The sequence below is a fragment of the Callithrix jacchus genome, chromosome 14 (assembly GCF_049354715.1).
Source record: "Callithrix jacchus isolate 240 chromosome 14, calJac240_pri, whole genome shotgun sequence".
NCBI lineage: Eukaryota > Metazoa > Chordata > Mammalia > Primates > Cebidae > Callithrix > Callithrix jacchus.
The window spans coordinates 89,634,551-89,659,714 of record NC_133515.1 but is presented as its reverse complement, the minus strand read 5'-3'; the positions used below and the strand labels follow the sequence as shown (position 1 = coordinate 89,659,714).

General features: G+C 40.6%; 1 protein-coding gene across 44 annotated transcripts in view; it reads right to left on the bottom strand.

Annotated features, from left to right (window-relative positions):
* The window catches only part of DTNB (dystrobrevin beta), a 307,598-nt gene that overhangs the window by 176,641 nt on the left and 105,793 nt on the right, over nt 1-25,164 (bottom strand). For all 44 annotated transcript variants that reach the window (XM_017964498.5, XM_035273002.3, XM_078349784.1 and 41 more), the window contains 2 exons: nt 20,675-20,780; nt 16,172-16,338 (listed from right to left, as the gene is read on the bottom strand). In XM_017964498.5, the coding sequence (XP_017819987.1) occupies nt 16,172-16,338; nt 20,675-20,780 (273 nt within the window). The remainder of the gene's footprint in view (nt 1-16,171; nt 16,339-20,674; nt 20,781-25,164) is intronic.

Here is a 25,164-nt window from a genome sequence, read left to right as displayed (position 1 = left end):
AAAAGTGAGGGGGTAGGACTATCAGAAAGTGATCCGGTTACTGCTTCCTACAGATGATGTAATTATCTGCCTAGAAGTCCGAGCAAATGAACTGAAAAATTATTAGAACCACGTATTGACAGAAGAGCCAGTAAGACTTCAAGACGGAAATGTCCATGAGCTCTCTGAAGGTAGGAGTCTTAACCTAAACAAGAAGAATGAGCTAGAATTAAGAACTGCAGAATTAGTGTCTCGGGTGGAGTGAGGGGCACATAAAAGCTGGAACCGTGTGAAGACATTCAGAAAGAAAGTGTGGGAGAGAATGCCGGGGAGCACAGGATCTGGCTTATCAAAGGCAATCCAAAGGCTTAATGAGTAACTAACATGCATATTTCATAGCTGGACATTTTGTAGTCACTAAATGGAGATATGCAACATATAACACAGATGGATTAAATTTATTTAGAGAAAGAGTTTAACCCTAAATCTGTACTTGTAGATCTCAGAAAGCATAATGTATTCAGGCAATAATCACTGATAGGTTTGAGTTAATGCAGAAACAGATAAGCAATTCACACCACTGGGTCACAAAGAACGCACTGATCTTCCCCACACATGGAAGCAGAAGATGCAGTCTCAAGTGCAACTCTGGTGGCCATCTGTAAGAACAAAAAAAGATCTAAAGTTGACGAAAGGGCTGAGGCCAAGTGATGACTGCCACAGGAAATTGCTCATTTGAAGAACTGCTTGGTTCAGGTTAAGTCATACATTTCTCTGCAATGGAAAAACCTCCCTGTCATCTCTCTAAGAATAATCAGGCTAGAGTTGAAAAAATGCCTTATTGTTTCATAAACTACACAACAATTCTTTATTTGATCGCATCCATCTTTTTAAACAGCTGGGTCCATTTTGAACGTTCTTCTTTTAAACTCAGCATTTTTGCAGCTGGTAAGTGGTTTTATGAATAAATCGTGCAGCCAAACACCACAGTAGAATTGGGCAATGTTCAGATGATTGAAAGGGGCAATATTTAAAACATCCCAAGCAACCTACTGAAAATTCTGATAAATGTTGCCAGAATACCCCAGACTATCCCCCTTAACCCTCGAGTGGCTCTACAAAGTCCAGAATTTCAAAGGCAGGCCTTTGTCAAGGAAGCAGTCAGTTTAGCTCTAAGTCAGCTTTCGACTGGAAGAGTTCCAGAGCACTTCTCCCCAGGCTTCCAGAACACCACCACCAAGAGTAAAAAGAGGAACCCAGAACCCTGTTTTTTTTGTTTGTTTGTTTGTTTGTTTGTTTTTTAAGAAGCTTGAAGCCTTTTAATTGGCAACTCTCCGCAGACACAGAGATCCTTTTAGTTTCTCTCCAGTATAAAGAAAGCACGGGGCAGTGAACTCTCATCTCTTAACAGGACACAGAGGCATGTTCCTGGCAACCAACACCCTCTCAACTAACATGCTGCCACAGCACCATGATCTGCCTATCTGGGGTTAATTCCAGCACGACCTCTATATCAGGTTATACTTTTTAAAAATAAGACATCTAAGACTCTCACCTGGATTTTTATTCCTGTGAGGCTCAATACATCCCCTCATGTGACACTCTCTCTCACTAATCCTCAACTCTCAAAACCCTTCTTCAATGGTGGATTTTCCACCATTGGCAAAATCCCTCCTCTGTCTGAGGTTTACGCATCAACCTCTTCTCTGAATATTGCTTTCACCTACGGCACTAGGAGGAAACCTGGCATTCCCTGAAGGCTCGGCTTCCCTGCAGCCATTTCAAGTGGCAGCTGCTTTCTTTCTCACCCCTCTCAAACAGCTAGACCTCCAGGTGGAGGAGAATAGAGCCACACTGCCACTCTCAGATGATTTTCCCTCTTCCTTAAACCTCCAATTTTGAATGTCACATCATCAGACCAAAACCCAAATTATCCCTCCTTTATGGAGTCCAACATTACTACTGTCGTAATTCTTGTTGATTTCAACATTTACATAGTTGATCTTTCCAATGCACTGATTGTAGTGGAAGGAATGGCGGCCCCCAAAAATATATGTCCATATCCTAATCTCTGGAACCTGTATTACTTTATATGGCAGAAGAGTGAACATTACCTTCTATGAGAAAATTAACTTAAGAATCTAGATGGAGAGGATGCATTTTTATCCTGGATTACCAGGTTGGGCCCAAAATGCAATCATATGTCTTTTTTATATAAGACAGGTACATAGAGGAGAAGAGATAAAAAAGGAGGCAATGTGACCAAGGAGGCAGAGACTGAAGTGATATAGCCACAATCAAAGAATGCCAATTGCAGCCAGAAGCTGGAAGAGGCAAAGAACAGCGTGATATTAAATGTATGTGCCAAGGGGCTGGGCACGGTGGCTCACACCTGTAATCCCAGCACTTTGGTAGGCCAAGGCAGGTGGATCACCCGAGGTCAGGAGTTTGAGACCAGCCTGGCCAACATGGTGAAACCCTGTCTCTATTAAAAATACAAAAATTGGCCAGGCATGGTGGCACATACCTGTAGTCCCAGCTACTCGGGTGGCTGAGGCAGGAGAATCACTTGAACCTGGAAGGTTGCAGTGAGCCGAGAAGACTCCATCTCAAAATAAAAATAAAATAAATAAATTTTATGTGTCAATTTCACTGGGCTATGAGAAGCCCAGATATTTGGTCAAATGCTCTTCTGGGTGTTCCTTTTAGGGTGTTTTAGATGAGATTAACATTTATATTGGTAGACTGCGTAAAAGAGATGGCCTTCCCTAGTGAGGATGAGCCTCACCCAATCATTTGAAGGCCTGAATACAACAAAAAGACTGACCCAGTACTGAATAAGAAAGAAGTCCTCTTGTCTTCACACTGGGACATTGGCTTTTTTCTGCCTTTGGACCCAAACTGAAAAATCAACACATCCTAGGTCTTGCGCCTGCTGGAACTACCTCCCATTGGTTCTCCTGGTTCTCAGGCCTTCAGACAGGATTGGACCTGTATCATCAGCTCTCCTGGGTCTCCAACTTGCTGACTCACCCCGCAGATCTTGAGACTTGTCATCCTCCATAACTGGATGTGCCAATTCCTTATAACAAATCTCACACACATGCATGTGCATACCCTATCAAGCCTGTTTCTCTGGAGAATCCTAATACAAACAGATACTTTCCTTGAGCCTGTAGAGGGAAGCGTGGCTCTGCTGACACTTTGATTTCAAACCTGTGTCCAGCAGTGTGAGAGGATAAATTTCTGTTGGTTTAGGACCCCAGGTTGCTGGTAATTTGTTACGGCATCCGCAGGAAGCTGATACATCTGTTAATACATATGTCCTCTCTGAACTCCCCTCCTTCAGCAGCTGTTCTCCCATCCTATGTTGGCCACCATTCCAGTCATCTCCTACCTTCAACATTTTATTGCCAGTTACTGCATATTACCTAAAATCTCAGTTTCAAGCACCTACTCTCGTACCAGCTTCTGTCTTTCTAGCACATTCCTTCTAGTAGTCTGCCTCCAACAATACTTCAACTCACTGAACCTATATACTACATTGAGCCTACCATCTTTACCTTGTCTCCCTTGTGGCCCTAATTTCTCTCCTACAAGCCTACATTCGATATTATATTTTCTTTGCACACACTCAAACCCCCTCCTTGCCACTTCTCTCCCTTTGTCATACTTTTCCGTCAAAACTCAACCCTCTCTGCCTCCACCCACACAGTGTGTAGTGGGAGTAAAATACACAGCTATGCTGACTGGTCTGACATTGAATTCACAACTACCAACCTCAAGTTAGTCATTCCAACGTCAGTTTAAATGTCACTACCTCAAAAAAGCTTTCCCTAGCCACCCAATTTAAAATAAAAAGTAATAGCTTTATTGAGTGATATGGTTTTGATATGTGACCCTTCCAAATCTCATGTTGAAATGTGATTCCCAGTGTTGGAGGTGGGGTGTGGTGGGAGGTGACTGGATTATGGGGCGGATCCCTCAAGAATGGTTTAGTGCCATTCCCTTGGTGATGAGTGAGTTCTCAGTCCACAGGAGAGCTGGTTGTTCAAATGAGGTGGCTCCTCCTCCCCCCAACTTACTCCTGCTCTCGTTCTGCTATGCCTTCTGCCATGACTGTAAACTTCCTGAGGCCCTCACCAGATGCTGAGCAGACACTGGTGCCATGTTTGTACAGCCTGCAGCACCGTGAGCCAATTAAACCTCTTTTCTTTATAAATTACCCAGTCTCAGGTATTCCTTTATAGTAACGCAAAAACCAAATACATTGAGGTATCATTCACGTGCCATAAAATTCACCCACTGTAAAATTCCGTGATTTTTAGTATTTTCAAAGAGTTATATAACCATAACTAATATCTAACTTCAGCACATTTTCATCACTCTAAAAAAGAAACCCAATACTCATCAGCAGCCACTTCCCATTCCTCTCTCTCCCCATTCCCTGGCAACTACTAATGTACGTTCTGTCCATTTGCCTATTCTGTACATTTCACTCTGTCTCTATGCATTCGCCTATTCTATAGATTTCACATAAATGGAATCAATTGATAAGTGACATTTTATGTCTGATTTTTTCACTTAGCATGTTTTCAATGTTAGCCCATGTTTCAGTGTGCATCCGGACTTCAGTTCTTTTGATCACCTAATAGTACCATTGTATTGGTCAACTACACTTTGTCCAGTCACCAGTTGATGGACATTTAGATTATTTCCACTACGACCATTCACTTACAAGTTTTTGTGGAGACATATATTTTGAGCTCCCAAGGGTATATACCTAGGAGCAGAATTTTCAGATCACATGGTAAGTCTACGTTTAGCATTCTAAGAAACTGTTAAAACGGTTTTCCAATGTGGCTACACCATTTTGTATTCCCACCAACAAAGTATAAGGCTTGTGATTTTTCTACATCCTTGTCAAGACTGTTATGGTCAGTCTTTTTTATTTAGTTGTCCTACTGGGTGTGAAGCAGCATCTCACTGTGTTTTTGATTTGTGCTTCCCTAATGATTATGTTGAGCATCTTTTCATGTGCATATCAAACATCTATATATCTTCTTTGGAGAAACATCTATTCAGGACCTTTATCCATTTTTTACCTCAAGTTAATTTACATTTTTTTTTTTGAGATGGGATCTCACTCTGTCATCCATGCTGCAGTGCAGTGGCACAATCTCAGCTCACTGCAACCTCCACCTCCTGGGCTTTAGAGATTCTCCTGCCTCAGCCTCCTGAGTAACTGGGATTATAGGCACCCACCACCACACCCAGCTAATTTTTGTATTTTTTGTAGAGATGGGTTTCACCATGTTGGCCAGGCTGGTCTCAAACTCCTAGAGTCAAGTAATCCATCCTAGTATAGGCAGAATTCTGTTTATCTTCAGTGAACTCTGTCCTTGTATGATTTCTTCCCCTTGGAGTGCAGGTGGAACCTATGAATACAATAAGCTATCATTCCTTTGATTATATTATGTTATAAGGCAAAAGGGAGATTACACTGGGTAGGCCTGGTCTAATCAGGTGAGCCCCTTAAAAGCAGTATTTCTCTGGCTGGTTGCAGGAAAGGAAATGAGAGAGCTGCATTCTATGTGGCCTAGAGGAAAGCAAATGTTTGTGCTGCAAACTGCTTATGGGGGCCACGTGAAAACAAACTGCAGGTGGCCTTTAAGAGCTGCGTTATCCTCAGTGGGCTACCAGTAGGAAAATGGGGACCTCACCACCACAGCTGCAACTAAATAAATTCTGTCAACAGGGAGCTAGCAGGACTAAACTGCTAATATTAATATTGCTAAGCCTTAGGTGATAACTACAGCCTCAGCTGACACCTTGATTTCAGCTCAGGGAGACCTGGAGCAGAGAGCCTGGACTTCCGACCTACAAAAACTGAGAAAATACATTTCCACGATTTTAAGCAGCTAAATTTGTAATTTTTTTAATGTAAAAATAAAGTTAAAACAGTGAGCACAAATCATGGTTTGTCCAAGACAATCACAATTTATACATGTTGTCCCTGCATAATTAACAGTGCCCCCTTTTACTCTCAAGTGGGTCTGGTTTTGATGATAAATTATATGGTCACCCTAATAAAAATGTCAACCCCTAATATGCATGGGATGTGAGAGAAGAAATCACCACCACCCGAAAAGGTTGCAGAGAAGTCGAGTTCTTCCAGGACAGCCAAATTTCAATGGAGACAGCAGGTGAAAAAATGTGCAGAGAAGCAGCTGAAAGTGAGGGCAGCCTGCTGGTCAAGGACCGGCAGTGCTAAAGGGAACTGAGCTGCAGAGGACTGACTATTAGACAACTGGGCTGGGGCATGAGGTACTGACCATGATAAAATGCTGGTGTCACCCAAGACAAGAGGACAGACAGCTTAAATGAGAACACTGACTGATAAAAGCAGAGGCAGGGGCCATGGCAGACCCAGCCTCAGCAGTTTCTTTCAGAAGAGTTGGCCACTGGGTTAAAGAACTTGATTTTGTATATTTTGTTTTTAATTTCTTCATGTGTATATCTTAGCTCTCACTTGCCACAAATGGGGATATTGTGTTATACATTAAAAAATATTGTTAGCTTTGTACTTTATACAAAGTAATCATTTAATTATGACATGTAATAATTTAAAATGGATAGGAGCATGCTCAGTAAGCACACCTTTTCCCGATGAATACATGTTATCTCTCATAATTCAAGAGGTGTGAGGAGAGGGATACTAGTCACATGGAAATCAAACATTGCTTCTGACCAAAATAAGTAAACAATCTCAACTGATCCAGGTCTGTCACAAGAAAATTTGCTCTGACTCCTTAAATGGCTCACTTTTTACTAATGCCCAAACAACTACGCTGCACATATAAGCTGTCCATTGACTTTTTTTTTAAGTAAAGCAATATTTGTTTAACAGAGATTGCTAAAGAAATCCAACGTACTTCTTCATTTATAGAAGATTCTGAAGAACAGGATAGAGGTGGACTCTGCCATCTGCTGGGAAGAAAGGTGAAATTTCCATATCACTGACCAGTCAGTTACATAACTAAATCCATAAAGGCCCTCTAATAATTGTATCTGTGGTACAAGCATGTTTTGTATAAACAGGCAAACACAGAGAGAGAGACTTCCTGCCATGGAGTACCTACATGGGAATCAGTTAGATCTATTTTGGTAAGGTGAAGACCAAGGTAAGCAGAGATCTGAAAGGAAGGCAGAGAAGAAGGCATGTTTGCTATGAGCCTTCCGTGCATATCAAGACAGGTTGAAGAGTTCCAGTTGGGAAAGATAAAAAAGGTCTGGAGACAGATGCTGGAAATGGCTGAAAACAGTGTGAATGCCCATAATGCCACTGAACTGCATACTTAAAAATGGTTAAGATGGGGCCGGGCACGGTGGCTCACGTCTATAATCCCAGCACTTTGGGAGGCTGAGGTGGGTGGATCACAAGGTCAAGAGATCGAGACCATCCTGGTCAACAAGGTGAAACCCCATCTCTACTAAAAATACAAAAATTAGCTGGGCATGGTGGTGCGCGCCTGTAGTCCCAGCTACTCGGGAGGCTGAGGCAGAAGAATTGCCTGAACCCAGGAGGCGGATGTTGCAGTGAGCCGAGATCGTGCCATTGCACTCCAGTCTGGGTAACAACAGTGAAACTCCGTCTCAAAAAAAAAAGGTTAAGATGGTAAATTTTATATTACATATATTTTACCACACAATTAATAGGAGTTTGGGAGGGAGGGAGGGAAGTAGGCAGGCGTGGAAGGAGTTTGGTTTAAAGTAAATCAGAAAAGCATGTAAGCCCAGATCAAGGAAAAGGAAGTTTAAGGTTAAAGACCATTTAACAGTGATTTAAAAAAAAAAAAAACCAACTAAACAAAACAATTATATTCAAAATACTTTACTTAAATAAAACTAAACTATTTAAATATGGTAATAAAAATCCTAGTAAATATTATGCTTAGTTATTTTAATAAAGCCTTCCTTTAAAAAGTATAATTTAATAGGAAAACATGATAATCATATAGCGAAATTACCCACCTATGTGGGAACTCTTGTTCTGATTACAAGGCTTTATCCTATGTGGGACAGACTATAACTTCCAAACAGATACTGGGCAGAAGATCACAGCAACAATGTCTCCATCACACAGGAGCTTTTGCAATGTGACCTTCCCATGACCATCACCAGCACCATGAGTGGAGTCTAGTTCTCCTCCCCTTCATTCCAGGCTGGCCTCAGCGACTCCTCACATCATGCAGAACACAGCAGAAGTGAGGCTGCACACCTCCCACAGCCAGGGGAGGAAGGCCTTGTGGCTCGGCCCTACTCTCCTGGACAACTGCTGCCTCCTCTAGGGATGCTGTCTTTTTTTTTTTCTTTTAACAGTCCAGAGGTCTTTTTTTTTTTATAACACCAATTATGCCATGAATTCATAGGGAATAGGTTCCAGCCACTCAGGCTTCTTCCCACTGGTTCTCACAAAGTGTGCTTCTCTGGGTGGAGCAGGCTGGTGCTTTAGCTGAACCCAGGTACCTTGCTCTTTGGCTTCTTTTTCTGATCATTTTCCTTCATACATTTCAGGAAGCTATCTCGGCTCTTAGAGTGCTTGATGTGCTCAATACGCACATTAATTCTCTTGGCAAGAATCTTGCCCTTGTCTGTTTACAACAATGCCAACAGCATGCTGGGTAACACTGTAGACTCTTCCAATTTTGCCATGATAACATTTGTGGGGTATTCCTTTTTGAACAGTACCCATTCCCTTGATGTCTACAATATCACCTTTCTTATAGATTCGCGTATATGTGGCCAAAGGAACAACTCCATGTTTTCTAAAAGGCCCAGAGAACATACATCGAGTGCCTCTCCTATTTCCCTTCGTGTTCGTCATTTTGGTGAATTACTGGAAGATGGCGGTTCAGGCCGAAAGCTGGGATACTGTCTCTTAAGACACAGTGCAGTCAAGCTGTGAAAAGCACAAGCCACATTAAGAGACCACACAGGCCGGGCGCGGTGGCTCATGCCTGTAATCCCAGCACTTTGGGAGGCCGAGGCGGGTGGATCACGAGGTCAAGAGATCAAGACCATCCTGGTCAATATGGTGAAACCCTGTCTCTACTAAAAATATTTTTAAAAATTAGCTGGGCATGGTGGCGTGTGCCTGTAATCCCAGCTACTCAGGAGGCTGAACCCAGGAGGCGGAGGTTGCAGTGAGCCGAGATCGTGCCATTGCACTCTCACATAGGTGGCCCCAGGGATCCTCCCAGCAGATCCCACCCTTCCCCATCCCAGGGCAGTCAGACATGGGAGGGAAGAACCCTCCGGTCACTCAAGCCACATCCTCCAACACTAGAATTTCAATCACCCCAGGGAAGGCCCCAGACGGCATGGAGCAGAGACAAGCCAACCCTCCACCACATTCAAATCTGCAGGTGTAATCAAATGATTGGTGTTTCATGTCACTAACTTTTGGGGTGGCTTATTATGCAGCAAGAGTCATTGGAACACTATGGGCACCACAGTCTTGACGACAAGGTTACTCAAATATTTACCAAGTGTCTCAAAGAAGGCTGATATAACCTTGCATGTTTGAATATAAAAATTAATATTATTTAGTTACTGTACACTCTTATTTCCAGGTGGAGGGACCCTCTGACCCTCAGTCTCCTAATCAGACTGATTGGTTTTGAAGGAGGAACTGAACATGCCCGGCTCAGCCCATTCCTCTCTTTTTTGGGATCTGCACACTCTGCAGAGCACACATTCTCCTCTCCTCCCAGATCCATAAATGTTCAAGATCTGCTCCCTGCTGGAAATACCAGCAGTTGAGTATTTGATTCAGGGACTACAGGCAAATCCACTGTTTCCCCATTAATTAAAACCACTTTCTCAAACAGACTGCCATTTGCCTAACTCCTGGCTGTCATCTTGTGGGGAGGAAAAGTGAAGTGGAATTCATGTGTCCTCGAAAATTCCAATAGGAACTACTATTAGAAATGGTGTTTGAGGGCTGGGCTCCACAGCTCATCCCTGTAATCCCAGCACTCTGGAAGGTGGAGGTGGGCAGATCACTTAAGCTCAGCTCAGGAGTTCGAGATCAGTCCTGGTAAAAATGACGAAATCTTGTATCTACAAAAATTATCTGAGAATGGTGGCACATGACTGTGGTCCCAGCTACTCAGGAGGCTGAGGTGGGAGGACTGCTTGAGCCCAGGAGGTCAAGGCTATAGTGATCCATGATCATACCACTGCACTCCAGGCAGGGCAACAGAGTGGTACACTGTCTCAAAAAAAAAAAGACGACAAAATGGTGTCAGAAAGATATTCATTTATTCATTAGGAGAGTTATCTATCTTAGCTGTCTCCATCTTTCTTGCCTTTCCCTCTTAAACCTACTTTTATCAGGTTTTTGTCCCCACCACTCCACAGAAACTGTCCTCCAGACAATCTCCACATTGTTAGACAAAGGGTCAGTCCTTCTCCCTTGTCACCAGCATTTGACACAGTTGATCACTTCCCCCTCCTCAAACACATTCTTCACTTGTTTTCCAGAACACACACTCTCCTGGCTTTCATCCCACCTCACTGGAGGCAGGATCTTCCTCTTCTCCCAGATGTCCTCATATTGAAGAGCTCTGGGGTCTGTTCTTACTCCTCCTTTTTCTTCTCCATCTTCACTCATTCTCTTAGTGGTATCATAAGTGGTATCATCCAGTCTCATGGCTTTAAATATATGCCAATGACTCCCAGATTGATACTTATATCTCAGACTTCTTTCTTAAACTCCAGACAATGACCTACTCAACAACTCCATACAGACGGATATTTAATAAGCAACTTAAGTTCAACATGTCCAGAACAAAGGGTGAACAAGGTTCATCCTTGATCCTACATCCAAACATTCTCCATCCACAGCCTTCCCCACCTCAGTCCATGGCAATTCCATCCTTCTATCCTCAGGACAAAATCTTAAGACTTTTCCTTGACTCCTCCACTCTCACAAGCCACAGTCCAACCCATTAGGCTGATTTATACAACATATCATAATTCAATCCTTTTTACAACCTCTACTACTGTCCTACCATATCTTGTTTTAATTATTGTTAGAATTTCTCCTAAATGGTCTCTGCTCCTCTCTTTCTTTTCCACTATCTACTCTTTACATGGCATCTAGACTAACCATTTAAAAATATAAATCACATGTTATTCTTCTACTCAAAACCCTGTAAGACTCCTCATCTCACTCAGAGTAAAAGTCCTTACAATGGTCAACAGGCCCATATTAATGTTTTCACCTCCTCTCCTATAATCCTCCCCTGCTCATTTCATTCTGGCCATGCTGGCTTCTTTCCCTGGATTTACAGGTACACTCCCACCCCAGGGCCTGAACACTGAACACTACCTCTGCCTCTTCCCCAGATACCTGCTGATAAACTTCTAAGTGTGCTCAGATCTCACTTTCTCAACGAGGCCTATATGACTTCTGTATTCAATCTCCAGTCTCCCCACCCCTACGCTCCTGATTCCACTTGCTAATATCTGCTCATATTAGAGTTCCATGTAAGCTGGCAGAGGGGCTCTGCTCCATCCATGCAGGTACCCAGCCTACTCCATCTGAGGACTTCTGCCTCAGCCAGTCCCTTTGGAGACCATTCCATTTGGTCAATGTATATCAGCAGTGGGAGGATAAAGATAAAGAGGCATGCTTGCTTCAAACCACTTTGGCTGAGAAGTGATATATAGATAATATACAACACACCCTCCTGCGGCCACATGGGACCATATGACTAGTTCTCTCCAGTGGAATTTAAGAAAAAAATATTCTTGAAACTTCAATCACCAACTGCATTTTTGTTCCCTTTTCTTACACACAGAGCACCCTTACCTCCTCCCACTGTACCACATATGCCCAGGTGGAACACCTGTGGTCCGATTCAGTCACTGTGTCCAGGATCTCTGGATATGGCAAAGTCTTCTTCATAAGGATCATCTGGAACTCCTTAAGATGCAATCTATGAACCAAAAAGGCAAACTGTCTGCACCTTCCCTTCCTGCTCCCAATATACAAGGTGGAACCGGAGCAGCAGTTTCTTCCTTATCCAATAGCCTTCTTGGCCAGGTGGCCTCTGGCATACCCTCTGGAGGGCTGCACAACCTTCACAACCCATCAACCTATCCTGCCAGACCAAGTTCTCAGGGCTGTTGATGTTGTTGCTTTAATAGCAGTTTTATAGCTCAAATAGTTAAGGGCTTGTTCAGTTCAGGCTTATAATTTCTTTGCCAATGTAATTTCTTCAGAAACTTAGTAGGCCTTTGATCTATTTGTTTCCAGTTGATTGATTCCATGTGCCAGTAACCACACACAAAGTTCTTTCCTAAAACTAATGTATTTCTTTGACTCTTGCTTTCAACTTAACAGAAGCCACCTGGAGGCCATCTGAACAACATCAGTTGCTCTCAGCTTTGGCTGTACGATAGAATCACTTGGGGAACTTTATTTTTATTTGTGGCTTCTCTGCACTAGCTTTTTTTTTTTTTTTTTTTTGAGACAGAGTTTTGCTCTTGTTGCCCAGGCTGGAGTGCAGTGGTACAATCTGGGCTCACTGCAAACTCCACCTCCCAGGTTCAAGTGATTCTCCTGCCTCAGCCTCCCGAGTAGCTGGGACTATAGGTGCCCACCACCATGCCCAGCCAATTTTTTGTATTTTTAGTAGAGAGGGGGTTTCACCATGTTGGCCAGGCTGGTCTCGAACTCCTGACTGCAGGTGATCTGCCTTCTTTGGCTTCCCAAAGTGCTGGGATAATAGGCGTGAGCCACCGTGCCTCACCCACTTGGGGAACTTTTAAAGACTGTCTATGTCTAGGGTTTTATGTACCCAGACCAATAAAGCAGAATCTCTGTAGGCAGAACCAAGGGGATTCTGATAAGCAGCCAAGAACAAGAGCCCATTCCCTTAATCTGATCTTCGCCACAGGACTGGGTCACCTTTTTCCACTGAGAAGCTCTACTAGGACTTTGCTGTTTAAAGCCTTTCTCAATGCTTAGCTTTCTCTCTAGGGGCTGGAAGCAGTCTGTTTTTCCTTTCACTGCCCCAAGAATCAGAGCTTTCGCTGTTCCCTTTCATTTATTGCTTGTGCACTAACCAATTCTTTCTGAGCTCATCTCTCTCCTTTGTCACCTTACCATTAACAGTCTCACATTCTGATCTTTTCCAGCACTTGACCTAGAGCCCACTTGTGCCTTCCAAATTATCACAGATGATACATTTACCAAACTGGTTGCCACTATAAATAACATGGGTTTCTGACTTTCCCTCTGTAATATCAGTTTCCTCATCAAGTGTACCATGTGACTGCTAAGACAACGCCACAAATTTTAAGATTTTATTTTAACAGAACTCTACCTCTTGCACTAAAACTTCAGTGACTCAACACAAAGTTTTTATCATGCCCCCATCACAGTCAAGTGGATTGCTGGAATATTCTTCACCCATTGTTCAAGGACCCAGTTTCCTTTGGTTTCATCTTCTGCTGGGTCTTAATGACATTCTCTCCACCAAGGTAGCAGAGAGAGTAGAGAAGGCACTCTGCTATTCATTAACTATCTTCCTCTGGAAAGACACCTATCATTCTGTTCATGTCCCACTGGCAAGAACTATCCACATGGTTCCACTCAGCAACACAAAGGCTGAAAAGTGTAGTCTAGGTACGTGCCAACAACAACAGGAAAAGAGTAATGCTGACAAGCTCTAGCAGTCTCTTTCACACTCATAAAAACTTAAGCTCCACAGGGCAGGAGTCTTTGTCTGGTTTGTTCATAGATGTAACCCAAAAGCCTCTTATAGGACCTGGCACACAGTAGGCACTTAAAAATATATTTTGAATGAAAGAATGAACAGACAGGATGAATCTCAGATATGGTACCATATGGTATTTTCTTTGTAATAAAGGCAAACAAAGTGAACCAATGACTAAAAGAATAAATTATACTGCATAGTTACTGAGATAAAAACATTTAACAGAAATTTCTAGAAAATTCAAAATAAACTTCCAGGTACTAAAAACTCACATATCACATCTACAATGCAAATTCATACACCAGCTGGTTAAACACACACTTAAACTCCCATTGTGAGCATATAGAAACATTTGTTCAAAATATTAGTATAAACACAGCTGACAATCTTGAAGAAATCACTATTAAATTGTTAGCACATCCTTTTGTTAGCTGGAAACTTCTTTATCCAGCCTCAAAATTCAACCACATCTTCCTCAAAGAGCAAGAGCTCTGCATGTACAGAATCTTAAATTTGAAAACAAGTTACATGCAGACACCTGCACATACTGCTAAAAGGCCTTACCAGTATGCATCTACCACACACAAGGCATGTATCCATCAAAATTCAGAACTGACACATTTATCATACTATCTTCAAAATTATGCAGGATGACAATACTTGCTTTTTAAAAAAATTTAAGTAACTATAACAAAAAGGAACTTATAAAACAAAAAAAGCTAAAATAAGAATAACAACCCATGAATAAGACCTATTTCATAAGAGAGTTGGGAGGATCACACTGAAATGTAAGAATTTATTTGGGATTTGTATACTTTTCGGTATGTACCTTATAACTTAATGAAAAAAATCAAGAGTAGATGAAAAATGCAAATCATAAAGCAGTATCAGTCACTTGTCTTTAAATAAATACAAAATCCCCATTTTTAAAAGGTTAATAAGTTAGCCAAATGAGGAAGTTCAAACCAGAGAAAATAAGAAGTTTCTCATTCTCCTCGGTCCAACATCCAGAATGAGAATTTTCAGTAGAAACATACCAGAAAACTCAGTCAACATGAAAATCAAAACAGCAAAAATTATCCCAGTGTGAACAGTTAGACTCTACCCTTCCCCCCACAAAAAAACCCCACTAGAAAAAACATCAACTATTAACATAGTGAAGTACTTGTACTTAAATAAACCAAAAAATAACAATTTGAAAATCTGTAAATTCTCTTTATTCAATAAAAGAAAAAACTACTGGTTCTTTTTCTTTCTTTTTTTTTTTTTTTTTTTTTTTTTTAGGATTTTAAAAGTGGTTCTTCGACCAAAAAAAAAAAAAAAAATTGGATTTCACAACACAACAAGACCCAGGATAGGATATTCAGTTTAACAAAATGTTATGGTTAATTATAACAGAAACCTATCTAGTTAAAAAAAAAAAAGTATCTAACATAACAGATTGTCAGAGATGAAAGAACTAGGGTTAAGTGTACGTTGAAGTTTGTTTTGTTTTTTTCTTTAATTCCTGATGTGAGTTTATTTGCTTTTACTTGGTTGAGTTTTAAGACAACCGAAGAGAAAATAAAAACTGGTTATTAAAACTTTCTAACACTTGAAGGCCAACAGACAATCAGGCTAAAGAACCTAGAACCTGAATTATGCTTCTTCCCTTATATGTTTTTCTACGTTTAGCAAACCAACCAACCAAAACTATTGGAAAGATTTTAAAACAAAGGCTATGGCAACTTTTTGGAAGGAAAATATGGCATTTTTAAAACTCTGCAAATAAACTGAGAGAAAGGAAGGAAAATAACTGATGATAAGCATGTTACATAATTTATAAGCACCACAGAAAAATCAGATATTGACTTCTGCCAAGATAGTAATATTTAAAAAACTACTTTAGAAGGTAAAGATACCAGTGTGGCGATGGTTGTAAAATATAATGTTTTTTTTCCAACTTTACAGGCATAAATATTTAACTCCTTTATTTTCTGCAACTTTCCCTGCAACATTTAAACCCTATAAATATGAGGAAATTTTGCTTGCAAAAAGAACTTTAAGTCTTACTTAAAACTCAAAAAAAATAAACACTGGGGGGATTCCCCTTGTACATTTTTAAAATAAGAAGAAACTCATTTTTCACTTTGGAAAGAGAGCAATGCAACATTCCACTTCTGAATAAAATAGACCATTTCAAATATACTATCTTTGTTTCCTGGAAATTTTTTAAATTCTGCTTTTAAAATCAAGTGAGAAAGCATAACATTTCTGCAAGCCTGGCATAAATGTTACTGTTAAGATTTTACTACACCACATCCTTATTTGGTAGGCATCCATGAGGAAGCAGGCCCAGGTGCTGTTACTGATAAAACAGATTAACACTCAGGGATACAGATGAAACACAAAGCAGTTACCCAAGAGGAATGCTCCTTCATCTGGTGCTGGTTGCTGTGAGGCCCACTGGCATGGCCACGCCAAAAGCAATTCTGGCAGAGCTGATAGTTGTGGCACTGCTGGCACCGGTACCGAAAACCCATCATACTCTCACACCGGCAGTAGGAGCACTCCACGGGATGGAAGACTTGCGGACAGGAGAGAAAAAGGGCAGGAGAGAAGGGATGGAATAAAAGAAGAAAGAATAAATTTTCATTTGGAGAATACAGTCAATACAGGGGAATACCAAATCCAATATAAAAACAAAGGTGAAAACAAAATTAGAGCTGGGTGCGGTGGCTCATCCTTGTAATCCCAGCACTATGGAAGGCTGAGGCAGGCAGATCACTTGAGGCCAGGAGTTCAAGACCAGCCTGGACAACATGCCAAAACCCTGTCTCTACTAAAATTACAAAAAATAATTAGCTGGGCATGATGGCGAATGCCTATAATCCCAGTTACTCAGGAGGCTGAGGCACGAGAATTGTCTGAACCCAGGAAGCGGAGGTTGCAGCGAGTAGAGATCGTGCCACTGCATTCCAGCCTGGGTGACAGAAAAGACCATCTCGAAAACAAAACAACAACAATAAAACAAAAGTAGGACTAAAGAATCTAAATTATCTGCTAGCCTAACCAGCCATTTACTAGAAAAAAAAGAAAAGACTCAATACATCAGAAAAAAAATTCAACATAGATTCCAATGTACTATCAAGGACAATACACAACTGTATATTATAGATCACTATTTATACTTTTAAATGTTAGTAGCATAATTTTTTCCTCTGACAATTCAACTCCAAACACAAAAAGAGAAAGTTAACAGAAATGAGGGATAGGCTGGGTGTGGTGGCTCATGCCTGTAATCCCAGCACTTTGGGTGGCCGAGCCGGGTGGTTCACCTGAGGTCAGGAGTTTGAGACCAGCCTGACCAACATGGAAAAACCCTGTCTCTACTAAAAATACAAAATTAGCTGGGTGTGGTGATTCATGCCTGTAATCCCAGCTATTCAGGAGGCTGAGTTGGGAAAATCGCTTGAACCCAGGAGGCAGAGGTTTCCATGAGTCAAGATAACAACACTGCACTCCAGCCTGGGCAACAGCAAAACTCCATCTCAAAAAAGAAAAGAGGGATAGAGCATTCAAATCTTCATTGAGCAACTCTTTCTAGCATTATATATATATAAGATCACAATCTTATTTCAATTATAGGGACTTTTAGACTTTCTTCCAAAAATATATATTAACTAATGAATCAAGACTCAAAAAAAATTGAGTATGAGGTGAGAAAAACAATATAAGATTATATAACATGACCACTAGGGACTAAAAGAAAACTAAAATTAGCAATAAAAAAATCCAAAGGATATTATTTCTAAGAAATTAAGTTTTTTGCCATCAAGATATTCCTAAGGAATGCTGTAAATACTAATTAAGAGTGTACACTCCAAATTAACTATACAACCTAGTATAGTTCCTCCAGAGAACAAACTCCATCAATCTCAGCTAACGTCAATGAGGTCAGCATCTGTGCAGCCAATATTTATAATTCTAAGTAATTTAGGTTAATAAAAGATATATGTGTATTAGTATTAAATTTTCAAATATATTCTGATAATTTTGGTTGAACATATATGTCTATGTGATTTTCCTGTGTTCTCTTCCAAACCAGTCAAGTCAATCCTTAGTGAGTGGAATGGGTGACAGGTAGAAAAGCAGAGAACTAGAATGATGAAAAAATTAACAAGTGTGTTGGGTCAGTTATAAATAAGAAAGAGAAGGACTGTTCAGGTTTGGTAAAAGTATTATTTTGGTAAAGTGCATCACTTAGTAGTAGTTAAGTATCTACTACCTTAGTAGTTACCTTCTTATCTTACTTGGATTAGTAAATCAATTTAAAAAGTACAACTTTTGCTGAAGTGAATAAACATTACTCCTTATGCATAGTAACATCGATATAATTCATGATGAACTTCATAGAGCCCAAACCAAAAAAAACAGAAATACCATTAATTTATAATTTCTCACTGTGCCCATCCAGGTTCCTTTTTTTTTTTTCTCCCATTTTTTCCTTTACCATTTTTGCCTTGAATCTGTTCTTGGTATTCCTCCCAGGAATTTGACATAAATTTTTGTTTTGCTTTGAGTTAAAATGGTACTTATCTCTTAGTAACATCTTAATTTTTTTCTGTTCTTCCCATCAGTTTATCTCCTCCTGTAGCTTGCCGGCGTTTGTTAAAGGGAAGCCCATTGTTTTTCTAGCAACATTCCCGGTCTCAAGGCTCTTGCCTTTCTTCATTCCTCAAAAGAGAATGAGGAAGAGCCAAGAAGCCACTAAAAAGAGTCCGTTTTTATCCCTTCTGGAAGAATAAAATCAATGTCCATACTGTTTTTATTTTATCGCTCTCCTGTCTATACTTTAGAATAAATTTTTCTCAGCCTTTTACCCAACTATGGCTTTAGTTCGCAAGTACCTCAGATTCAGGATTCGTTTCTTAAAGGACCAGAATCTCCCTAGACTAAACCAGCAAAATTTTAAAAACAGGATTCTTGGACAGATTTAAATTTTTGAGAGCAATGCCTTTATAGCCTTAAGTGTATTAGTAGTTTTATGTCCAACTGATTTTCATGAAAGCATTTTGTATTTGCTATTTGTCAAAATGTATTATTATCCATATGAACATTTTATTGTGACTTTTATAAAGTATAATTTATTGATTACATTCTTAATGTGTGTGGTTTGTAATATTTTTATCAAAGACAGAAATGTTATAAAATCATTAAAATATCTAGAAATAAAATATGTTACTATTGCACTAATATTTTTCTACATGTCTTAATTTTAATGGCAAGAAATTATAAAATAATGGTATTTCTGGTTTTTTTTTGTTTCGGCTCTATGAAGTTCTTGGCTCTTCCTCATTCTCTTTTGAGGAATGAAGAAAGGCAAGAGCCTTGAGACCGGGAATGTTGCTAGAAAAACAATGGGCTTCCCTTTAACAAACGCCGGCAAGCTACAGGAGGAGATAAACTGATGGGAAGAACAGAAAAAAATTAAGATGTTACTAAGAGATAAGTACCATTTTAACTCAAAGCAAAACAAAAATTTATGTCAAATTCCTGGGAGGAATACCAAGAACAGATTCAAGGCAAAAATGGTAAAGGAAAAAAAAAAAAGGAACCTGGATGGGCACAGTGTCTCACATCTGTAATCCCAGCACTTTGGGAGGCCAAAGCAGGTGGATCATCTGAGGTCTGGAGCTAGAGACCAGCCTGGCCAACATGGTGAAACCCATCTCTACTAAAGATACAAAAATTAGCCAGGCATAGTGAGTGGCAGGTGCCTGTAATCTCAGCTACTCGGGAGGCTGAGGCAGGAGAATTGCTGGAACCTGTGAGGCAGAGGTTTGCAGTGAGCTGAGATCACACCACTGCACTCCAGCACAAGTAACAACAGCAAGACTACGTCTCAAAAAAAAAAAAAAAAAAAAAAAGGAAACCCACTGTTAAACTATATCTTTAAATTATTCCAAAATAATTATAGTTTTCACAGTTGATATTGCATACGTACAGTTTTCTAGAACTATGAGTTCGATAAAGATGAAACAGGAAGTCATGGCTAAAAATCAGGTGGGCTCAAACAGAAAACAATCATCTGGAATCTTAGGGAGGAAAAGCATATAGTTGAAACTGTATGACCTGATATGACTACATCTTGGTATCTTTTTTTTTTTTTTGAGACAGAGTTTCGCTCTGTCGCCCAGGCTGGAGTGCACTGGCGCAATCCTGACTCATTGCAGCCTCCACCTCCCAGGTTCAAGTGGCTCTCCTGCCTCAGCCTACCGAGTAGCTGGGATAACAGGTGCCCAAAACCACACCTGGCTAATTTTTGTATTTTTAATAGAGATGGGGTTTTATCATGTTGGCCAGGCTGGTCTAGAACTCCTGACCTCAAGTGATCCACCCACCTCAGCCTCCCAAAGTGCTGGGATTACAGGTGTGAGCCATCAAGCCCAGGCTACTTCTTGGTTTCCTTTCTAAATTAATACACATCTCTTTGAGACCAGCCTGGCCAGCACGGCAAAACCTTGTCTCTACTAAAAAGATAAAAATTACCCAGGCATGGTGGCTGGTGCCTGTAATCCCAGCTACTCCGGAGGCTGAGGCAGGAGAATTGCTTGAACCCGGGAGGTGGAGGTTGCACTGAGCCAGGATTGTGCCACTGCACCCCAGTCTGCGCAACAGAGTGAGACTGTCCCGGACAAAAAAAAAAAAAAAAAAAAAAAAAAAAAAGAAGAAATAGTAAGTGTCCTCCCTTTTTTAAAAGAAATATTCTTCTGAAAGCCAAAACCACAAAATCAAATGACAGAGTGATAACAAATTTCAAGTGTAATTTTCAATGATATTAAATAGCAAAAGACATTGCAAATAATCAGTTCCTATACTTTCTATAGCCTGAAGAATTAAACAATAAAAGTTCTGCTTACCATTCTCAACATGGGCAAGTCTGTGCATGAGAGGTAGCCAGACAAGGCACTGGGGAGGAGGGTCAGCCATCATTGTGTCTAAAAACATATTTAGCATTATCTTTCTCTGTGAAGAGAAGAAAAACAAATATACTTTATTTTATTTATTTATTTTTTGAGACAGTTTTGCCCTTGTTGCCCAGGCTGGAATGCAATGGCATGATCTCAGCTCACCACAACCTCTGCCTCCTGGTTCAAGTGATTCTCCTGACTCAGCCTCCCAAGTAGCTGGGATTAAAGGCATGTGCCACCATGCCCAGCTAATTCTGTATTTTTAGCAGAGATGGGGTTTCTCTATGTTGGTCAGGCTGGTCTCTAACTCCCGAACTCTGGTGACCAGCCCACCTTAACCTCCCAGAGTGCTAGGATTACAGGCATGAGCACCACACCTGGCCATATTTTTTAAGAATCTCTGAACTCCAAGATTAAGTTAATTTAAGATTTTCCCATCCAAGCTTTAGTGAATTACATGCTAAATTTCATAGCAAAATAAAATATTTTACATTACTACAGATACCACTACATGCTGTACTTTATACTACTATTAGTATATTCAAATGTATTCCCGCATATGTTATTTTATTTTAGTCAAATGTATAAGATAACCTAGGTTAGATATTACTATCGTCACTTTACAGATGAGAAAATGAATCATTTAAAGGTTTTTTGGTAGCCTGGCCCAAATCAGACACAAAGCCAAGACTGTCCTTCAAGTTACTATTTCTGCTATCCAGTGGGGAAGAGAAGACACCCCACACCTGAGTATAAAGCAACATCAATAAGAGCAGGGACTGTGGCTGCTTGTCTACCACATTTCCAGGTTTCCTAACAGTGCCTGGCACACAAGGAACACTTGATAAGTAACTATTGAAAAAAAATAAATCGAAGGGCAAACACCTAGACATCATTCAGCAGCTTTCTCACTTATAGAAGAGAAAATAGAAGCTTCAAGTAGTTCAAATAGTTTGACAAAATCACAGAGACAGTTACAATAAGGATGAGATTGAAACCTACATATCCCAATACCCATCACAATGCTCCTGTTATACCAGCTCAATGGCTTGACTGCATTTTTCTGTTCTATCTTTCTCTTTTTAACAAATATATGGTAAGCTTCCACTGTATATGAAATACTGAAATAACATATCTCACATAGACACCAAATTAGAAAACAGTTTAGAAAGGTAACATAGAGTTATATGATACAGAGAAAACAAAAATAATAATTTAAATTAATGAATTCTTTTTATTTTCTCCAGCCCACATGACACCTTTGTTCCAAAGGGAAAGGAAAAAGAAGCTAAAAGGCCAGGGTCACACAACCCAGCAAGAGAGCTCCGTGATTATAACCTGGACACAAAGACCTCACTTCAAAGTGTTCCAAAAGAAGAGCCGAGACAACAGGGCACACACTCAGCAGGTGCATGGCCGTCGCTGCCTCCTCTAAGTCCTGGTCCCACCACTCAGCAGCAGGTTGGTGGCTGGGGCAAAGCCAAAAGCACACCCAGAATTTCACCTTGCTCTCTCCCAAGTAACTGTGTTCCCAGCCCCACCTCTTAATGTGAAGAACAGGATAATAAAAAAATATAAGAATTTCCCCATAAAACGTTTAAATCATTTATTTCAGGGGGGAAAAAGGGTAGAAAAAATTGGTTAGAGCTGATCTAAAGACATTGGCAGCTGATTACAAAATAACTCCAATTTTTACCACTAAAAATATATATTTAACACAAACTGGAAGCGAGGAGTGAAGAAACTGGGGTGCTTGGCCTGAAGGACAGAGGCCCCCAGGGCTGTCATGGGACTCATCACAGGACCCTTCCAATGAGAGCTTCTGTCTCACAAGGCTCGAGACTAGACAGACTTTTTCCTCTGCATCTTTCTAGCAACTAAGAGAATCTTGATTCCAGTATATGTAAATTGGAGGTCATTCTTATTAAGAATAATCTTTAAAATAAGAAACTGGTAAATGGGGAATAGTAAAGGGAGATAGAGTAGAAGGCAGAGCAGGAAAGAAGCTGTGCAATACATATCGGGAAAAGATGAAGAAAGCCAAGGGACAGTCTCATCTCCAGACAGCTTGCAGGCCAGCATGAAGTAGTTAAGTAATTTGACAGTTTCTCAATTTAACTTCTAATATGGAACTTCTGGCTGGGGCAGGAGGAGTTGAGAGCTACGCAAAAGGGCTGACAGAATGATGTGGTATGTAGCTGTCATTCAAAGGGCCTCTATACATCTCACTCAGCACTGATGGTGAAGCATGAGAAGTACCTACTCAAATAGGCTAAAGAAAGGTTATCCTAAGTGTTTTCCATCTCAGAATCTAAGAATACTATTGTTTGAGATCTGGATGGAATCTGGGAAGAATCAGTGAATAACATTAAAAACCATAAAGCCACCTAACATTTGAATGAAGGAACAGATATGGAAAATGCCTCTATGAACATGCAGATAACCAAGAAACCAAAATTAAGTTAAAAGTGTCTATTTAAAATTGTTGAGATTGGTCGGGTGTCACGGCTCACACCTGTAATCCCAATACTTTGGGAGGCTGAGGCAGGTGGATCACCTGAGATCAGGAGTTTGAGACCAGCCTGGGCAACACAGTGAAACTCCATCTCTACTAAAAATACAAAAATTAGCTGGACATGGTGGCAGGTGCCTGTAATCCTAGCTACTTGGGAGGCTGAGACAGGAAAATCTGTTGAACCCAGGAGGCAGAGGCTGCAGTGAGCCAAGATCTCACCACAGCACTCCAGTCTGCGTGACACAGTGAGACTCCAACTCAAAAAAAAAAAAAATTATCCCAGCACTATGGGAGGCCAAGGTGGGCAGATCACCTGAGGTCAGGAGTTCGAGACCACCCTGGCCAACATGGTGAAACCCCTTCTAAAAATAAATAAATAAATAAATAAATATAAATTGAGATAGAAAATGCTAGAAAATTTTTAGCTAGTAAAAAGTGGCAAACAAAATTAAATGTATATCTTTTGTCATAAATTTAAAGTTCAAATTAATATTTCTATATCTTAAGTATGTTAAAAATTACATTTTTATAATCCACTTATAATTCTAATACTACTTTCTCTTTTTTTTTTTTGAGACGGAGTTTCACTCATTACCCAGGCTAGAGTGCAATGGCACCATCTCAGCTCACCACAACCTCCACCTCCTGGGTTCAAGCAATTCTCCTGCCTCAGCCTCCCAAGTAGCTGGGACTACAGGCGTGCACCACCATGCCCAGCTAATTTTTTTGTATTTTTAGTAGAGATGGGTTTTCACCATGTTGACCAGGATGGTCTCGATCTCTTGACCTCATGATCCACCTGCCTCAACCTCCCAAAGTGCCGAGATTACAGGCGTGAGCCACCGCGCCCGGCCCTAATACTACTTTCTCTTAAAAGTTTTGATTCGTTTACCATGAAGTTTTTTTTAATCTTCAAGATGAAAAGGTAGAATTAGATTTTGATATCTCAGAAGACCCTCATAAATAAACTCAGGATCAATCACTAAAAGTTGTTCAAAAGTAAAATGCACGAGCTCTGAATGAAGAGACCTCCTCCCCTCCGCCGCCCAAACAGGGTTTGTGTGAGCAACATGGCTATTTATTCACCAGGGTGTGGGCAGGCTGAGTCTGAAAAGGGAGTCAGCAAAGGGTGGTGGGATAGGAGTTGGTTTTATAGGTTTGGGGTGGGCAGTGGAAAGTTATATAAGTTACAGTTTAGGGAGGTTTTTTGCAAGCTGGGAAGGAGTGGTAGGTTTGCAAGCTGGGAGGGGGTCCTAGGGTGTGGAGTGTTGACCAAGATCGGTTACAAAGTCCAATGGTCTTATCAATTGGGGTGGGAATAAGGAACAATAGAGAATGTCTCAAAGTTAAGTAGTCATCACAGGGGTTGATCATTTCTTCCTCTTCTCATGGTCTTCCAGTTACTCAGAACTCAACTGGAGTGTCCATGCAGGTCACAGAGGTTAACATGGCCTCCATGGGGCTGTCAGTCAGCCTAAAAGACCTTACACTGAAGTTTTCCAAAAAATGAGGAATGAAACTAGCAGAGCCATGTCCAAGGGCTCTGTCTTCCACCAACTATGTGATTTGGAGAAAATCACTGCACATCTCTGAGTTTCAGTTTTCTCATCTTTCAGGGGCTAGAATAGCGGTTCTCAGTGTGATCAGGGAACCCCTGGGAGGGACTTAAACATTTTTATGGAGTTTCATGGAGTACTGCAGTATTTCATAATAAATAATACTAAGACATTATTTATCTTTTTCAATCTTATTCTCTGAAGAGTGTACAGTGGGGATTTCCAGAGACAATGTGACAAAACCAGTTATCTGAAAAGGCTATTAAAAAAGACTTCTCCCTTTCCCAACTATGTAGCTGTTTGAGGCCAAATTTTCTTCCAAATTTTAACCAAAACAGCATATCACAACAGATTGAATGGATAAGAAA